The 19,836-nt window shown below is 37.7% G+C and overlaps 1 protein-coding gene across 1 annotated transcript in view; it reads right to left on the bottom strand.

Moving 5' to 3' along the window:
- LOC121740337 (mothers against decapentaplegic homolog 6) overlaps window positions 1-19,836 on the bottom strand; it is a 23,874-nt gene extending 4,038 nt beyond the window's left edge. Inside the window, exons 1-4 of the mRNA XM_042133008.1 lie at window positions 19,494-19,836; window positions 7,624-7,677; window positions 2,688-2,768; window positions 311-498 (exon numbers count right to left, since the gene is read on the bottom strand). Of these exons, the coding sequence (XP_041988942.1) occupies window positions 311-498; window positions 2,688-2,768; window positions 7,624-7,677; window positions 19,494-19,761 (591 nt within the window). The 5' untranslated portion in view covers window positions 19,762-19,836. The remainder of the gene's footprint in view (window positions 1-310; window positions 499-2,687; window positions 2,769-7,623; window positions 7,678-19,493) is intronic.

The raw sequence follows: 19,836 nt of genomic DNA, 5'->3' as shown, positions 1-19,836 counted from the left end.
GTTAATGTAACTAAAATTTTCATGATGATTAATGCAGCCTTCGTAGATCCCGTAAATATGTACTATAATTATTTAAAATAAAGAAAATATCCACAGCCACACATAGAACCTCCTCCTTTTTTGGAAGTAAGTTTAAATGAGAAAAATAATCTAAATCGGTTAAAAAACTTAGAACTCTCTCATCTACATGAGGCCTGCCACCGGTTCCGGAACTAGCCCGACGCAAAAATATGGGAAACTTGTTCTTTTTTTAATACAATAATAGCTTAAACTTATTTAAAAAGTAATGACAATGATGCTTGACGCTCACCTGTTCAACTTGCGGTTCCTTCGTATCGAGAGCGTCGAGGCACAGCCCGTGCCTGCCCGAGCCGCACGCGCCCCCTCCCCCGCCGAACACGTCGACCGCCCGCACCCGCACCCCGAACTGCCGCCCTACCCGCCGCGCCAGCTCCCAGTACGCCAGCCTACACCACTCCGTCTCCCAGCTTTGACGCTCTGGAATTAGAGGAGGAAGAAGTTAGATAACATAATAACTCTCACACCGGTTTCGGTTTGGTGCCGGTTTCATTAAAACCAGACCCTTAAATTACTCCTGCGTAACTACGCAGGAGTAATTTAATAGTGCCTAAGTGTGTGCGCAGCACACAAGAGCACTGTCTATTCCTTTATTCTTATAACCCAGTGGAACGGATGACCGATACGACTGGCGAGAGATCAGGCGCAGGACCGACTTTTTACATGCCCATCAGACGCATGGATCATCTTACTTGTCAGACAATCAGGTGATCAGCCTGCATTGTCCTAACCAAACTTGAAAATAACATGTTTTCAACGCGGGAATCGAACCCACGACCTTCGAGTCAAAATCCTCGTTATAACCACTGAACCACGGAGCTAATTAGTCAAGTACATTAGAGCACGAAAAAGAAAAATAGTTTTTCGCGTATCTTTCTGTCACGCACAGTAAAACTCTGGAACGAACTGTCGCCAGCATAATTTCTGAAGAGGCCGGCAACGCACCTGCAACTCTTTTGATATTGCGAGTGTCTATGGGCGACGGTAGTTGCTTTTCATTAGGTGACCCGTTTACTCGTTAATTTTATAAAAAAAGTGAAAGAACGAAATAGAAAAAGATTAGAGAATGAAGAAGAGACAGCTGCAACGTCGTAGGCCGTAGCAGAACATTTATCATTTTTTTGATTAGACATTTTATACAGCTGTAGGTGATCGTAGAAAATTGACGATTCCTCAGCTCTATAAGAAAGAACAGTGATTCTTATTAAAGAGAATCATAGACTTATTTATACAGGTAACAAAAATAAGTGATAATACTTTAGGGTGTGTACGTGTTCCTTGTAGAGAGTTCACTGTGAAAGTAGCAGCAGCAGATTGGATTGAGATTGTAAAGAAATGTAATTCATAGGTCCGTATGAGAACAACACGGGATTTTTAGGTAGAGCAACTAAATGCTATTTAATACAAAGATGGATTATAATATTTTTCATTTCATATGGGTATCTAAGAAATATCTAAAGAATCAGATTACTTTTTCGTTCACACTGAACTATAGAACAGTGTTAACTCGTAGAGTTCTACAAGCTAAAGAAGAGAGGTCACATTTAAATATCCATTTTTTTAAGTAAGGGCGCAAACAAGCAAACAGGTCACCTGATGGAAAGCAACTACCGTCGCCCATGGTAATTTTTTTCTACTTAGACAAATAAAGTTTGTAGCATTAGCTAGGTCACAATACAGGGCGTATGGTGGAGACCACGTGTCTGGTGGTATAACCTTGACTATCGATCGCAGGCCCGCCCGCCCGGCGCCAGCCCCACGACATTCTACCATGTTCATAGGATTTACGACCTACCTGATGATATGCGCTATCCAATTTAAAGTCTTTGAAATTAGTGCACAAAAGGTCGAAAGGACAGAGACAAAGAGGTCTAAAACTAGTGCAAGTGAAATCCAAGATTCTTGAGAAAGAATAGTCAAGATTGGGACAAAGATAAAGAAGCTGGTAGACTGTAGACTGTAGAGCAATATTATCTTGCTAGTCTGTTATAAATTATTGGGTCAATACTTTGGTATAATTTGTTAAAAGCAACAGAAAATTTTCGAAGATAAGGTTACAGATTTGTGAACAGAGCTAAATAGCTAGACGGCAATGGTTTTCAGACCACCTAAGCTACCAAAAATACACTCGTTATATTCAAAGTTAAAGGTGGAGAAGATTCTAGAAGTAACACTAAAGAACATAGTAACAGCACGCAAATGGCTCTCGGCGTGGCGGTTCGATGACCAGCCGTAATTGTGGCTAATTGAGGAGCACAACCTTCGTGTTTGTGACCAATGTGGCTTATGCCGACGTTATATGATACTAGTAGAACATATTGTGGACCTAATTAAGTATGTAACCCTGAGTTTTCAGATCACATTTAAAACAGGCATTTCTGTGACATACGAAAAATGTTACAAAGTTATAGGATATATAATTGGTGGACTACAGTTTATGACATGCTACAACTTAAAAGGAACGTACCATCAAAGAATATACTAGACCCTAAGCTTGTGATCTTGTGACTAGTCGATTATAAAGATGACGGTGCAATTGATAATTATGACCACGCCACACATTTATATCATTTCGGTACAAATAAGGAAAATAGAATAAATGATTTTACCTTCTCCGTCAGTGGCGAGGGACCCCGTCGCCAGCCGCTCGTGGTCGGTCCTCCTTGCATCTTTTGTATTTTCGCCATGCTCTGCAATAGAAGAGCAAATGGTTATTTTACCAATAATAATTTAGGCAGTGATAGTCAATCGTGAATCAATCTTATAAAGAATTTAATAAATAAATTCGACGTAAAATCTCCAATCTCTTACATAATAAAAGCCTCAAAAATTTAAAAAGCCTTGAATGAAGACAATTTAAGTTTAGGTAATGTGAATAAAGATTATGAATTAAATGAGCAGACGATAGAAAAAACCGCTGGACCAGTTCTATTCGAGTTTGGACACCTGTGGAGACGTCCACGTGAGGACCTTGGCGTTATACCGTGAAAGCTTAATCCATTGATGTCGTCATTTATTGGCGATAAAATTCGCCGCTATAGAACGTTCATTTAAGTTGTCATTCGAAGTTATAGGTATTAAAATGAAGCTATAATGCATAATGGTAGAATTTTGTGTATAATAGAAGGGGTAACTAATATAATTTAAATTAACTTGATGGAAGATTTTCTTTTAACCTTTAATCATAGATCAATGAAATAGATACTTCTGAAGAGTTATATACTTAAAACAAAATAATATATATGATAAATATAAAAAGCAGGTTAAATTTCAATTTACCATCAACTTAAGTCGGAAATATCAGTAAAGTTCACATGAATGATGTAGAATGTTATATTACTGAATAAATTGTTAGGAAGTTAAACAAGATTGTTATACATATTTGTAAGTAGAAACAAGCAGCCACGTGTAAGGACTGTTTGTGTAGATTCTAACAATAAAATAACAATGTTTTGTTACTGAACTTCAATATAGTGGTTTCAGCCCACTCGTTTGTGTAACCTAGCGGAGTATTGACCAATGAAAAACTAGGTAACGTACTTTGAAAGTTATAAAACAAAAAAGAAATTCGTAAACATAAAGATTAATCTCAGACTTAAACTTGGAAGTCGTAAAAAGTAATTATTAGAAACTGGCTACGATGGAAAACAACTGGACGACAATACTTTTCTTTACGGCGCAAAATAACCGTTAAACGTTATCAAGATCTGTGAGATTTTTCACGAGATTCCCGGCGAGGAAAGTGAGTGAGAGGCTCCGCGAGCGGTCACACGACGCAACCGAATACTTCCCAGCTCAATGACACCGGAGCCCTGCATTCGACAACTATGCTCTCAGATACTTAAGCACTTCTTAGTACTTTGTGAAATAACTCGCATTGAGGACAATTTTATATAAAAGCACTTTGGTAGTCAGTTGGCGGTAAGAGGTCTTGCAATTTTAGTTTCTTATTTTCTTTAAAAGATGACGCTAGCAGTTAAGCAGCAGTTAATTATTTATTAAAAGATGACGCTAAGTTTCGAAGTTAATAAAAACCCTAAAAACAATGATTTTGATTGTGAGTCGGGCGATGTTACTTGTTAATTTTGATAAACTTTGAAAGTATAGCTGCAGATCCTAATAGTCTATGAAAAAAAAGAAAAAAATTTCTTTCCAACTTCTTTGGGCTAAAATTTGAACCAAAATAGAAAGCCATTTGTTCAAATTAAGTTCAACACATATTGTCTACACTGTTGCGTGAATATAAACAATCACACAACGGAAAACGCAAACAAACACATCCCAAGTCGAAAATAACTTTCAGATAATTTGTACGACGAACAGTATCCTGATTCCAGTTCGCAGCGGTTTTTTTAGACTTACGGAATAGAAGCGAGCTCGAAGAAGAAAAAGTGATATTCTGTCTGATTGCTTATAACTTTAAGGCCGGTATAAATAGTCAGTACTCAAGATGCATCTCGGTCTCACGACACGGTTCAGGCTCTGTGATTGGTTCGCTGTCAAAATGTGGACTAATCATAGAGCCGAATCGCGTCTTGAGACCGAGATGCATCTTGAGTACTGACTATTTATACCGGCCTAAGTGCCGTTACTAAGCAATCGATAATGTTGAAAGTAACGAACACGTAAGTCATGGAGATATAAGACAATAAAACCATTGAGTCGTAAAAAACGTTGACACAGCTATCGATATAAGCTGCATCAACATTAGACACACCTCTTGCTATAAACGTTTTGAAACCTACACGGAACATTACGTTGAATGATGACATAAACACGGTTTAAAAAACAAGCAAAGTGCAGATTTTAGAGTATCTAATGAACATTATACCAATCGACTCGGCCGAGCCTCACAAACCGGCTCGAGTGTATAGTACACAGTAGATATGTATTATGTATGTCCTCGACAAATTCCGCTTAAGAGGTAATTAAACAACCTTTTGACAGGCTCTACTTAGACGTTGAGTGCACTCAGCGATTGCACATAAAAGGGTAGCGAACACCCACCTTTCGGTCGCGGTCGGCCACTGACCAGCTATATTGGTGCGGCGCCGGCGCTACGATAACGTGACGATAAACTTAATGGATACTGTCGTTATCACCACACTCAGCCGATACCCACTAGAAGGGACCCGACTCGATCGCGGCCGAAACGAAACGCACCCTAAACCGATCGCGCAAGATCCACTATCCCTCGCCCCACCTTTTATTGGCCGTCGCGTTTGTGACTGTGTAAATGGAATGAATGGATTCGAGGAAGCACGTGAGAAACACCGTAATGGATCCGATCGGAATGTCAATGTCAAAGATCGAACCCATTCAGCGAGCCCCAGTTATCAGAGTAATAAAAGGATTTTTAATGACTTCAGTCCTCAGTCCGGACCGGAGACATTAACAAATTGAATTAAACCTAATAAAACGACGATAAAAAAGTATGATGATAAAGTAGAAGTCGAAACATCTAGACGTCTCGTAATAGATCAGGGTTTATGTAATAAGTTCACTCATAAGCTTCTTACGTCCCTCGTACAAAGTAATAAACCTTTTACTAATTACCATAATTGGAATAGAGCCGGCGTCGAAGTCTGCCGTCTGACCCGCACATAATTCTATTAAATGTATAATTAAGTAGTCAAAGACTTAATGGGACTAGTGACGGTTTTAAAACATTACTCGATCACGATATCCTAATTAAAATAGCAATAAATCGTGCCGTCAAATCGTCTGGAGGGGTGCGAATTTGTCTACTCGGGAAACCCTATGATGAAAGGGAAACCCGGAAAAATAAAGAGGAAAATTTCCCTCCTGCGGGAACATCGATTGCCAACGGAAATTCCTGTGACGAATGGGAGAACATTTCATTGTTCGATAACGAATATAAATTAAGTTAAATACCACACGCAAAAGTAATTTGCTGGCAAGTTTTCGTGATATTTTAATTTAAAATAAAATTTATTAGTCTACAGTGTTTTAAATCACTTAACTTCAGGGATAGATGTAAAAATAAAAACAAAGAACATTGGTATGTCCGGTTATATCCCAAGAACCGAGATTCCGAATTAGTTTCGATTTAGTTTAAAATGCTCTTAAAAACTCAGATAGTGCCCGCGTTAATGATTGAGATCTAACAGATTCTCAAAAGTCAATACAATGAAACTACTATTTTCAAAATGTTAAATACAATACTTATGAAATATGAATTTATTATGTTCGATATACCTAATTCTTAAAAATAACAAAAAGTCAACACAATGATGATTCAAAACTCATGATTTGATTTGATCGATTTTAAGGGTTAGAAAATGTCTAATCTTATATTTACATTGCATGCATTCAAAATTCATAAATAACTAGCAAGTTGCTTATTACAAAATATTTCAATATCTACAATATAAAAACACTAAATAAAGAAAGTTATAAAAAAGTGCTTACAAAAGAAAGGGACAGCTAATGTTTACTTATGCATCCTCATTCTGAGGCCTAAAACTTTGCTCAGCGATATTCATCAAAGGCACGTCCAGGTACACACATCGATGAACATTAATAATGTAGTTTAAAGATGGCCGCCCCGTCGGAATGCGCTCAACTTGAGGGACCAGCTCGGTAGAGCTGCGCAAGACACGATAACGGTCCACGATGAATTCAATATATATTTCTTTTATTAGAGAATCAAATTCGTCAATTATGGAGGAATATTTTAGAATTTTGTGTCTTTCGTTATCATCATTAGTTTCTTTGGAAAGTATATTTGCTTTATCACTGATAGTTGCAACATCTTATCGTGCTATGTTATTGAAAGTTTCTTCAACAATATTTATGTTAGTATTCCTGATAATAAAACGTATTTTCCTCCTCTCAAGAGATCGAATAGAATAACGTCGATGGTGTGCGAGGTGCACATTCTTTTGCATATATTTTATCGTGTTGGCTCGTTTAAATGCATATCACTAGATACAGCAACCAGCTCCGCTATTTAATTACACGATAACGTAATAAATAGTGTGGTTATGATTTCAGTATGCATAAAAGATAAGAGTAATGTTGCAAAATATACGATTTTGTTGATATTAAATTATAGATTTTAAATCTGATCAAAATGTTACCACTTACCTATGCATAAATTTATAGCACTGTGACATTTCCGTTTTTCACTCACAGTAACATAGTATTAAATAATATTGTACTAAAAATATATGTTCTATATACAACACCTCATAATATTCACCTGAACATGTAAACTTCTTAACTGTAGAAAATTCTTTGATAGTCATTTCAAAAATGTCGATATTTCCACTCATCACTATCCTGTACCCGTCCCTAGCTATCCCTAATTTCCAGAAAGCACGGGCGCCGGCTCGCTGCGGTCGGATTCCGAGATACTGGCCGCTTTTTGATGCCATCTACGTTAGCTTGTACGCTGTCAATGGCAGCTTTGAAACGAACATTCTCCTCCGAGTATTAGATCCTGTCATATTTTGCGTTTGTTTTACATTAGTATTCGTAGGTTATCTTTTGCTTATTCAATAAGTAGGAGTCAAAACTCACCTTTAGGTTTGAGGTCATCCATTGCGAACCGACAGTATGGTGGCGGAGGCGTTTCTGTAAAAAAAATACGTCAATTAATATTCTGTAAACACAATAGATGTAAGTTATAACTCAGGTTTTATTTTAATGTTTGTATTGTAAGTATTTACTCCAGATGTGAGGTAACAATGCTATTATATCCTATACAAATCGTAACAGGTAACAATTTGTCATTCACGTATCGATTTTTATTCCTCTCTATTAAAAATCAGCACGCGCCATTGGCTGTTTAGAAATTCGGGCGCCATTAGTATTTTTGAATACCGAACACATCGCAAAATTGTCATTTACGATTCGGCGCCGGCGGCGGCGGACGTGTGAAGTGTTAATATTATTCGATCAACAATAATCGAATACAAATAAACCGCGCACAATGAGAGTTTACATATACGAGTCGAGCTCTTCTGAGAACTTTTTAACGACGCGTGTGCATAAAATGTCTAAACAACACAGAGTATGCACCTGCATATTGAATCGCCCTCATCAGACATTACAATAAGAATGTTCCTGGTACAAATACTTAGACTTGGAAAGAGTTTCCAGTTTTTAATAAAAATGTTTTGAATTTTATAGTACAGGTTTCCTAGAACATTTTTTTGACTTGATTACTATCAAGCAAATTTTTCGTGAGTAGCTTCATTTTGATAAGACGAACAACAATTTCCTCTGCGAAAATTCTCAAAAATTCTCACAATCAGTGGTCAGTGGTCACATAAAAATAATGACTATGTTAATAATCTTTTAAAAACAATTCTGATTCAATAAATGATTCAGGTGATTTCAAAATATCAATAATGAGGCGAAGACAAAAATTGCAAAAGAAATAAATTTGAAAAGGAACGAAATTTTAGCAAACCTGAAAGGAAAACCACTCTACCAGTGTAGAGAGTAGAGACATTCGAATTATAAAAAGGAAAGTAAAGTGAGAGAATGCTGTCCAAAACAAAAGCCACAATACCGTATCGTCTCAAATTGCCCATTAAAAGAAATTTAAGCGTCGCCTGAAATATTCCAATGAGTCACAATAAGATTCCTTTGCTCAAGTGCCACTGAAAAACGAGAAAGCAAAAGTAAATGACCCTAAACGCCTAGCGTACCATCAACAAGATATAAATAATATCATAATATCACTGTACATCTACCTATATTTAAACAAGAGGAACGTCAAGCGAACGTGAACTTTATCAACTAAAATTTACAGCTCAAAATTAATTACTCATCGATCTACAGTACTAGAAGCTCCGCTACATCAGAACGACGTTGTACCGTGTACGCATGGCGTAGCTGAAATTTCTTTTCAAGATGTTATATCATATAAGTCCTTGTTGCTAGATGTAAAAAAGACTCTGTCCCGTCAATCATCAAGCATCTAATTAGAAACCATTAACAAACTTTAGGTCGCGTATGAAGTAGTGTTTTGCACGCTAAAATGTATTATATAACTGTAGTGTCAGAGTTCAAATTTCAATAGGTTGAAGTACTATATCGTATTTCAATTATTGAATGTTTTCTTTGATACGTATTAGACTTTATTTCGAACTTGGAAAGGTTCAAAATAGAGGTACAGCTGATGGAATGCAATCCAGTGATACAAACAGGCACAATATAAACAAGAATGGAGTAGTAATAATTCTATTGATACTTGCTTTAATAATACAAAGTAGGAATTGATTCTCAGATTCAAAAACGTTAAACGTTGTCAAGTTAAAGAAGTTTTTATTACTTACCTGTGATTCAGAATTAAATCTTAGATAAGTCGGTTGAAAGTGGTCTTTAGCAAAATATATAATATGATAAAAATTGATCAATAACGACTTTGATGTAATGCATAACAATGCATTTCAAAATAATCAATATAAAGTTTTGAGTTAACGCCTCACTTTATTAGGACAGGGAGCAAAATTATCAGGATTTTTTTTTTCTTTAAATATCGCTAAAGGGTTACTGGTCTAATTGTTTTTTAGCCCTTGAAAATTATTTAACTCGACGCTACCTTTCTATTTTTTGATTGTATGTGCTTCTGTCCTTCGGACGCCACGCAACCGAACCGGTCGGTGGCGACTTTATTAATTGCTATATCGACGGGAACTATTATAAATATATTACGACATTAGAAAACCAATTATGAGATCAAAACATAAACTAAAACTTAATGGTGGATCATATTTAAGCATTCAATATGAATTAGACCGGAAGAGCAAGTAGGTTGAACATAGTGTGTATATATTAACCGTTACAAAGTAGATACAAATATAAAATGAAGGAAATATGAAAAAAGCAAGCTAACAGAGAACAACCAAATACAAAATTCTGTATTGAGAGAACGTTAGGAACAGGAACTTTTCAAAGAAGAGGACATCGGAATATTCTTAAAAATTAAGCTAATAAGCTAAATGCTAATCCTAAATGTTAGTAAAGTCCCTTTTCCTACATGTAGGAAGAATAAATTCGTTTCAAGGACAACAGTTGGGGCAAATTAACGCTCCTCGCAGCTCCACATTATTTATGGGACGGAATACCCGAGAGCAAAACTAGATAGAGTAAAATTAGGATGAATCATTTCTAAATCCAGACTCAAGCATACACAGTACCGTTTTAGCGAATGTATCCAATCACAGAAGTATGTAAAGAATGGAAGCTAATTAAAATCAGATGAATATGTGAATTTTGTTTAACCTCAATAAAATAATAGCAATTTGTAATTAACAAACTAAGTAAATTTAAAATCTTCGCATGCTTAGTGGTCAGCGATGAATTTTAAAACGAGGATAACTGTTGTTAATCCAAACTTTGATGAATTTAACAAGGAGTCTTATTTGAAAGATGATGATGATAGAGATTAATCAGAATCTCAATGGACAATAGTAATCGGCGTTCCAGAGGCAACAAATAGTGTCGGAATTGAAGAAAAAAACGCTATACGCATCGCACGGAGCGTTGTGCACACGCGTACCCCGAAATAGCTTGCCCGAATTATACCATGGCGCCGGCGTCGGCGCCCGTCGGCCGCCGTTGCCCACGCGCAAACGAACATTTCCTCCATGTTTTCGATCAATTTTCAATAAATTTCCCATAACCTCACTAGTCACTACGTATATTTGCGAAAACACGATGATAAATGTTGTTAGCTGTCGGGAGTTAAGAATAGTTGCCGAATGATTACACTATTTTTGCCATAACTTAACAATACTCAATACTGTATTCACTATTTCTTGAAATTATACTTTTGGAAGGGAAATTTCGTACACAGACATTAAACACAGAACTAAACTTTAATCTTCTCATTATAACATTTCGAAATACACGTTTCTCATTTTGTAATTACTTTAAATTAATTCCTATTAATTCAGCGCCACTACGGATATTTCCATTTGTTATATTGCCGACAGCAATATAATTAATTAATACAAGTAAATACAGTAGAATCTAGAATAGTAAACAAGCTATTAACAAAAGGACACATACCAGGAATGTTGTTGAAGCATACGTCACAGACTGGTGAGGGGGAGTGGCGTTTAGAATGCTAAGTCGATACTGTCTTGTGTTAACATTTAGTCCATCATAATGTAGGCGGAGATTAAGACCTAGGTGGACACACCTCATTCGCTGGTGAGCCACATTAATTCATCAGACGGGGACATGTATATTCAATTGCCATACATAGATGGAACCTTCCGCCTTATGACGACGACGGGTCACTCGCATACCCAGATCATACTTTGAAGCCACCATCACATACCACACATATTAACCAAGCAGTTTTTAATACGATTAAAGCTATGGTCCTAGATTTTAATAGCAATTAATGACGTTAAAAACTAACTTATAACTATATTCATGACGAGCTTTTGCCAGCGGCTTCGCTCGCGTTAAGAAGTATTATTATATACTAACTTTCATCCCCTATTTTAACCCCCTGGAGGTAGAATTGATCAAAATCCTTTCTTAGCGAATGCCTACGTCATAATATCATCTACCTGCATGCCAAATTTCAGCCCGATCGGTCCAGTGGTTTGGGCTGTGCGTTGATAGATCAATATGTCAGTCAGTCACCTTTGAGTTTTATATGTATAGATAACTTGAAGCTCTACGGTCCTATGCAAATTTATCTACATCACATTTTGCTGCTTAATTATAATACGAATTCAACCTAAAATACAAATGGGTTCTAAGAATTGAATTCATAAATACATCGAGTACAACATAATTATTAATTATGATAATTGCATAGAACAATAATATGATGATATCAAAGATGGAATGGACACGTAGCTAGAAAACGGAAGGGAATGACGTTCCTAGCATACGAAACACATCAGCGTTGATTGAGAAATAGTTGGTGGACGATGCTGTGACGTCACTTGGCATAGGAACGAGAATATTTTTTTCTCATGAGCTGCCACGTCGTGTTATGAGTGAAAATTCCAATCTAATAATTCAAATCCCCCGCATGTTGTCACTAAAATATTTAGGTGTAATAACTAATAAAACATCGTAATGTCTTTGTATTTGTATTCTATGATACTAATAAACTGAAATTATGTATACAGGTCTTTATCATTTTTACTATTTTCAGAATAGTTTGTTTTTATACTTTTATGTTCACTTCATATTTTCGTTCAATTAAATAAATAATTACAACTCTTAAAGAAAGTATTCGAGCTTGTATTGAAAAATATTTTAAGCCGAATAAACATTTTCAGATTTCGATGAACGTTCGAGACTTTTAAATCTCGCTTAGTTGGGTTCGTAAGCAACATTCCACGCATTGCTTTCAAGAACGGAACCGCTAATGACTGTCCTAAAGCAGCTTTGAACGACCTTTACTGGGCTGGGCAAATATTTGTGAGTTTATGAATACTTGTTTATGGCTTGTGCATAAGTAATAACTTACACGTCGACTAGTATCGATTCCTCTTCAATGCATTTAGGATTCTGGTAGTTTTTTAGTAAAATTGTATACTTTTGTATTTCAATCTGCTATTGATGGTCTAGAGTTTAAACTTTTGAATAAATACAAGTTCATCCTGCGTCATTTGTATAATTCCTCACACATTCTTCCTTATATGTTATTAAAATTTTAAAAAAGTGTGGTATATTTGCGACTCATTTAGCTGTAAAACCCGTGTCCGAAGCTGGTCGAAAACATACAATCTCTCAATAACTGTCCAGACATTTATCGTATCTCCATCTATTTAATTATTTATGGTCCAAAATCTTGAATCAAACTTGTTTTTGTTTGCTTCGAGAATCGTGTAAAATCATAATTCATTGTATCTAAATATAATTATTACTAATGGTTTGTAACAAGATGCGAGTAGGTCTTCTTTGTCAATTCGTTATATTATATTATGTAGGGTTCAATTTGAACTATTAGCATATTGCAACCGATATCAAAAGCTTTTTGTCTTTAATTGAATCGTGAGTTGAGTCTTAACAGTTTTTTAGATTCTTCATCGCAAAAATTTCCAAAAGCAGGTTTTGTGCGAAACCAAGCTTAAAAATTGCATCATTACCATTGTAACATCATCAGTAACAAGTTAAAAAAGTGAGATGAGAGTCATTTGTCAAATTGAAATTCCATATTTACTGGGGACATTGCCCTGGATCGATATCACATTGCACCCGATTTCTTAAGTGATTACTGACTTCATTCACTCTTATTGTTATTAATATTTCATTACTGTGCAATGAATGCCTATTCACCTCGTTTTTTATTGATTAGAAGTTAGAACTATCGCCACTAAAAACCTTTAAATAAGAGGAAGATCCGAACATCTAACTTTCTTCTGACCAGATATAGAGGGAAGTTACACGTTGTTAAAAGTAAAATAAAATATAATTTTTAAAGCAGCGGGTTACATTTTCCTTAAAACTTTTTGCATAACCTAACCTAACCCATTTGTAGCAGTTGAGATAAGCACAATTCCGAGTACATAATATTAAATGCTCCATAAATCAGTGTCAGTAACTTTTATCAGTTTCATTTGAATGAACCATGAGTACTTAATTCTTTGCTTCCTCAAATAATCCGTAAGACACAGAAAATCCCCATGTCATGTAAAAATCTCTTGGCTTTAGATAGTGTCAGGATTATGGCCATCGTATATCATAGCTTTGGTTTAAGGTTTCAGAAAATTGTATTTCGCTATAAAGATTAACTCTTCACGATAAATTACAATGAAAAGATTAATGTTAATAACGTACATTTTTCCATCGAAATGAAACATTGAACCTTATTGGTTGGTGATTTCAATATATGTAGTTAAAAATAAAGTGAAGACCAAAACTAAGACACATCCAGTTACTTATGTAGCACACAATTTTTATTATCCCCACAAAGGTAGCCAAAACGAAATAATCGAGGTAGTAAATTGTAATCAAAAGTACAGAATAGATAATAGTTGTCAAAAGTAAGAATCTGAAGAGGCGATAAACTTTGTAAAAGTAACTTTATTATAAACGAAGAGCGGAGTATCAGAGGTCTGTTAGAGGCCTACAAATGGAGTTCAAGACGTCAGCCGGGCCGGTAGAGAGTAATAAAGATAATTTTACCAGTTTCGCGGAGCCGGTCCGAACACAGGTGCCGACTCAATGGGCCGCCGCGGCAACCAACAGAATCTAGTAAACACACGACCATGTGAGATCATCGATAATTCTAATATCTCAAGAGCATTAGGTAATGTCATGGTAACGTCTGTTGTCTACAGGCCTTTATGTCATTATTTTAAAGTTTTTGCTCCGTTTATTATAACTAGAGATCGCCCAATGGTCGAAATTCGACCTTAGTTTCAATGACTATAATATAATTATACTACCTATATTTTGAAAAATATATTGATATTTTTCAACTCTCGTCTCTGGGACTCAGCTGATCTCAGACTGGCCGTGTAAGCATTTTCCAATAGTATCTAAGACTGGGTTGCACCAACTAACTTTAACTTTAACCTTAACTATAATCGGAAAAATTGACAGATGTCGTATGAGAATATGGGGTGTTTGGACGCCATATTTAACTTTAACTTTACCCACGCCTCTGGTGCAACCCAGTCTAAGATTCAATAAAAAAAAACTATAATCCATTTTCAATTTGTCACCTTGTTGTCAACAGACTTCAACCATAGATAAAGTAGTACCTCAATGACTTCATCCATAAATAAAAGAGTATAATTCGTATGTATAGGCTTTTCACTCAAAAATCTGTCATTTTCCTAGTGTGTGTGTTGTAGTGTGTGTATTGTTTTATTTGTTAAAAAAATGTATGATAAAAGCATAATTTCAAAATAATATTAGCTCGATGCACTCCTTCACCATATAAACTATAACTGTGCAAAATTTAATTCACCTACGTTTTCCCATTTTTCGTCAAAAGGGATACAAAGTTTTTGGCTCACGTATTAATATATAGATTTTTAACATCAGTAATGTACTGTTTGGCCCGTGTAATATCAATTTGAACTTTTATATTCATTGAAAACTCTTTTTTACGTATACAGTACAGTACCAACCCAATACAGTTATTGTTATTTAAATTTCTTCGTTCCATTAAATATTAAAACATTTTTATTCCTATTTTAAACGAATTTGTTAATGGCTTGTGCATAAGTAAGAACTTACGCGTCGACTAGTATCGATTCCTCTTCAATTCCTTTAGGATTCTGGTAGTTCTTTTGTAAAATTGTATACTATTGTATTTCAATCTGCTATTGATGGTCTAGAGTCTAGACTCTTGAATAAATTATACAAGTTCATCCTGCATCATTTGTATTCCTCACACCTTCTTCCTTATAAGTATGTTATTAAATTTGAAAAAAAAATTGGTATATTTGCGACTCATTTAGCTGCAAAACCCGTGTCCACATCATTTTTGTCCAACAACATTTTTATTCCTATTTTAAACGAATTTTCGAATTTTATATGCTAATTAGGATCCAACAACAGTCTTCCATGCAAGTGGCATTTGAAAAGATCGATTGTACACGATACGCCCGACGGACGTTACATTCACAAATTTAACAAAGCAACCCAAAAACATGACCAGAATACAATAAAACGTAAAAAACCGATCACGAAAATCGAGTTGAGCTTACGCAGCGGCGTACCTGCGCCAGCGCACACGCCCCCTCCCCGCGCCGCCGCCCCGCACGGCGCGACATGGCGCCGGCGCCGACAAGCAATTATGGCTAAATAAATATCGGCCAAGCCGCCTCCTACAACGCAGCGCTAACGGCAGATGGATTCTGCTATATCTAGACGACATCGTTAAATTGTAGCGTAAAATTGCAGCGAAATCACCCGCCCTCACTTTTAGTGGGCGCCGATAATATGTGCGAGTGTGTCGCCACTCGCCCCGCGTGTCAGCAATAATTGGCGGGTATACGGCCAAATGTGAAGGGGTAAAATATACGGATTACCGAGATGCGTGCGTTTCGAGTGATCTTTTTATTCTACGTCTGCGTCACGTCGACGCCTATACCCGATAAGATAAGGATCCCCCTCCCCCGCTGTTCGAGGAGCGTGGAGTCGGTAAAAACATCCACAAACAGATACCGGCGCGGCGGCGGGCGGTATGACTGGCGCCGATCGACAAACACTTCCCGGCCGCGAGGACCGACGTTGATGCACGACTTTGTCTAACGTTCACTTTCCACGCCGACCAAACTCCGACGAAATACAGCGGCTAGGTCCATGTTCGATTACACTAAAACAGACGAAGATGCGGCCCCTCGACTTCTAAAAACAGGTTTAATCGTTTTATTGAACGAGTCTCAGAATCGAATCGACTACTATAAATTTTTATTAAAAACATATTTTATTTGGCGACCAGAAAAACTCAGGCCCTGCACGAATCGGCGGAAGACGAAACTGAGTAGCTTTACTTATACGTGGGAGAGCCATGCTTCGGCACGAATGGGCCGGCTCGACCGGATAAATACCACGTTCTCACAGAAAACCGGCGTGAAACAGCGCTTGCGCTGTGTTTCGCCGAGTGAGTGAGTTTACCGGAGGCCCAATCCCCTAACCCCTACCCTATTCCCTTCCCTACCCTCAACTATTCCCTTCCCTTCCCTTCCCTACCCTCCTCTATTACCCTATTCCCTCTTAAAAGGCCGGCAACGCACTTGCAGCTCTTCTGATGCTGCGAGTGTCCATGGGCGACGGAAGTTGCTTTCCATCAGGTGACCCGTTTGCTCGTTTGGACCCTTATTTCATTAAAAAAAAACTTATTGTTTTCGATATTGAAGTAGCCTCGAACACAAAAGGTCGTAATCGTTCAATTAAACGAGCGAAGAATAATATTCGACGCTCAAACGAGACCTCAAATGACTAAATCAATGATTGAGTACAATTATTATGAATTAAAAAATTCCAAGAACGTCATTGTAACAGGCGCCCAGTGGGAAGTAGACGACGCGAAAGTTGACAAAAAACAGTGGCGACAAGTAATCGTCGAGACGGGCCGCAAAAAACCGCACAGGTGAGGTCCGTACCGAAATTATGGATATCTTTAGGCCATGACGCTATGTAAATAACATGCCTTATGAAGAAAATTTATATTCACATCAAAATGCTGCATTTTTTTATGAATTGAAATACGAATTATAAGATTCTTTTGATTCTTACGGGCCGATTTTAACATAACGTTTTGTAATTACGGACAGTTTTGGTATTCGATAAAAACTGAATGTAAAAAAGTGCCTGGTTCAGTTTTGGACACAACCATAAATTAATATGTGGCAATGCTCAACAAATAAAGGAAAACTTTAAGTCTATTAATTCGTCTATGAGTCTATTGATCAATGAGAATTATTCCCATATTAGTATGACAAGAGTTGTCTCTACAAAAATTTGTAATTTTAACTTATAAGATTTAACAGCTGTTGTTCCTCTTTTTTTGAGACCTTTCTTTGCTGAATACAAAAATTAAGTATCACTTTTATGGGAAAATTGACATACTTAGATCAGCATTTCTTCATTTCTCTTTCGAAGAGTAATATTGTGTTATCTGAGACATTTAACATTTCTTCTTCTAACACTTTGTCAGAAATATTTCATTAACTCCCCTGTAAAAATCTTAATTTTCTTAGAAACGCTCTTTTAAATCGATATATTTAGATCTTTTGCTACAGCGCACTTCTTGAATCTGTATTAGCTATTTAGAAAATCAAGGGAACTATCATTGAACCGTTGAAACATGAGCTATCGAATACGATATCATTAGCAATGTCATGTAGAGGCTATTTCATATTTACAAGTCGCCGATTATCAATTTTTGTCATTTTAATCGCCTAATTACTTTGAAACAACATGCGGTGACTCCTACGCGTGGACTCAATTTAGTATTCAATATTTTCATAGCTTTCTTCTTAATTAATATGCTAACTGACATTGTCAACACACCTACGTACGGCTTCTTAAGTCTTAACTACCTCGACGAAGTACGGAGGTGTGGGAGGTTGTAGGCGATAACCTGCGCATGAGTTGATGGTATTACAAATTAGGAGAGTCGAGTAAAAAATTTTAGCTCCAATGTGAGTGAGTATGTTGTATGTTCGAAATAATTTAATGAATTTATTATGGTAGTAGCTAGTACCGCTGGGAACGTATCTAGGAGAGTGACTCATACGAGCGTAACATTAGGAATGTCTAAAAACAAACAAGTATTTTATGTGCTGTCTTCGGTTTGAACATTGAAAACATTTAAATAGAGGTGCAAAAGGTTACTGCGGTTGAAGTCATAACAATATTAGCTTTTATTTTTAGTAAAAGTACTTTTATCGATGTACTCGATAAAGCAATGCGTCTGGATGTCAATAGTGACAATAATGTTTAAACGATTTCAATTCAGGAAGGCTCCGAGAAACAAAGGTCATCGAGTGAGGAAACAAAACATAAAGTTTAAATATGTACAAAGGCTGACGGCAGCAACGCCATTGCCTCGCGAATTAAAAAGTTAACGGACTGCGCGCGCCGGACGGCGCGGCATGGCGGCGCCAGCGTCGTGACCTTGTCTAGTTATCGCGAACGAGTGACCCTCGCAACGGCAGATTAGGTGCTTGCTTACATACTTTACCTACGCCGACGCAACGCCGGCGCCGAGTAAAAGTGATAAATTTAACGCTCGAAGTTACGCATCTAAGCAAACATACGGCGACCCACACTGCCAGGTAATTTCGTGCGACTGGAGTGAGTGGAGCCCGACCCGAACTAATCAGAGGACGTGGAATCATTAGCGTTTTTCATATTTTGTTTTTTAACGTTTTATTTAAATGAACACTCGGCCGAACCGAGATCGTTGATGTCAGAATCTATAAATAGAACGGCGAATGTTTACAATCCGCCGAGGGATAGAAAATGTAAGTTAGTGTCAATACAAGCGAAACTCGCTCGTTTCGGCCGCTTACGTGAAACATGAGATATTGTAATCGACGTAACAACAGATACAGAAGCAAACAGTGGCGATAAACACTGATACACGATAACAAATTGCAGCGATACTAGTGCGCCGGCGGTCGGCCCGACCACTTGTAACGCATCGGGAACTAGTCGCGGGCTGCACGCACTCCGTGTACTTGCAAATTAGAGAAATCTTAATTACGGACGTCGAGATAAAGCATACATATGTGTCAGGTCGCGATAAGAGTTCAATACACGAGCGCGAAGTTAGATAGATCCGCGCCGCTCGTCCCTACTTTCTAGTGATTTTCTTATTGGAAACTCTCGGATCCATTATTCACAGCACTCGTCCGACGTCGTCCATTCACACACGAATTCTTAGGCACTATACATTCCACTAGAAATCTTCCCAACTACAAGCACAGGTGACGTACCGGGTTCGCACAGACGTCCGTAGTGGTAGGGGTTGCAACACTGCCGTTCGGTGCAATGGGGGAGGCGGCGAAGGTCGGCCAGATCCTTCAAGTCGGGGAAACGGAAGGTACGGGTGGCGGCGAGAAGCAGCGGGGACGACCCGGGCACGCAGGTCTGGCCGACGGCCCCCTCGTCCAGGGCTCGCACCAGCTTTCGGAGCTGGTCGTCGGCCATCGCCGGCGCGCCGCCCGCCGCCAGCCGCCGCCGCAGCGCGCGTCTCCGGAACATCACATGCCGCCGTCACCGGCGACGCTCAACGCGCACGCGCCCCGCACGCGCGCACCACACGTCATCACGAGCCGC

Source organism: Aricia agestis, chromosome 3 (assembly GCF_905147365.1).
Source record: "Aricia agestis chromosome 3, ilAriAges1.1, whole genome shotgun sequence".
Taxonomy (NCBI): Eukaryota; Metazoa; Arthropoda; class Insecta; order Lepidoptera; family Lycaenidae; genus Aricia; species Aricia agestis.
This window is presented reverse-complemented; position numbering and strand designations above follow the sequence as displayed.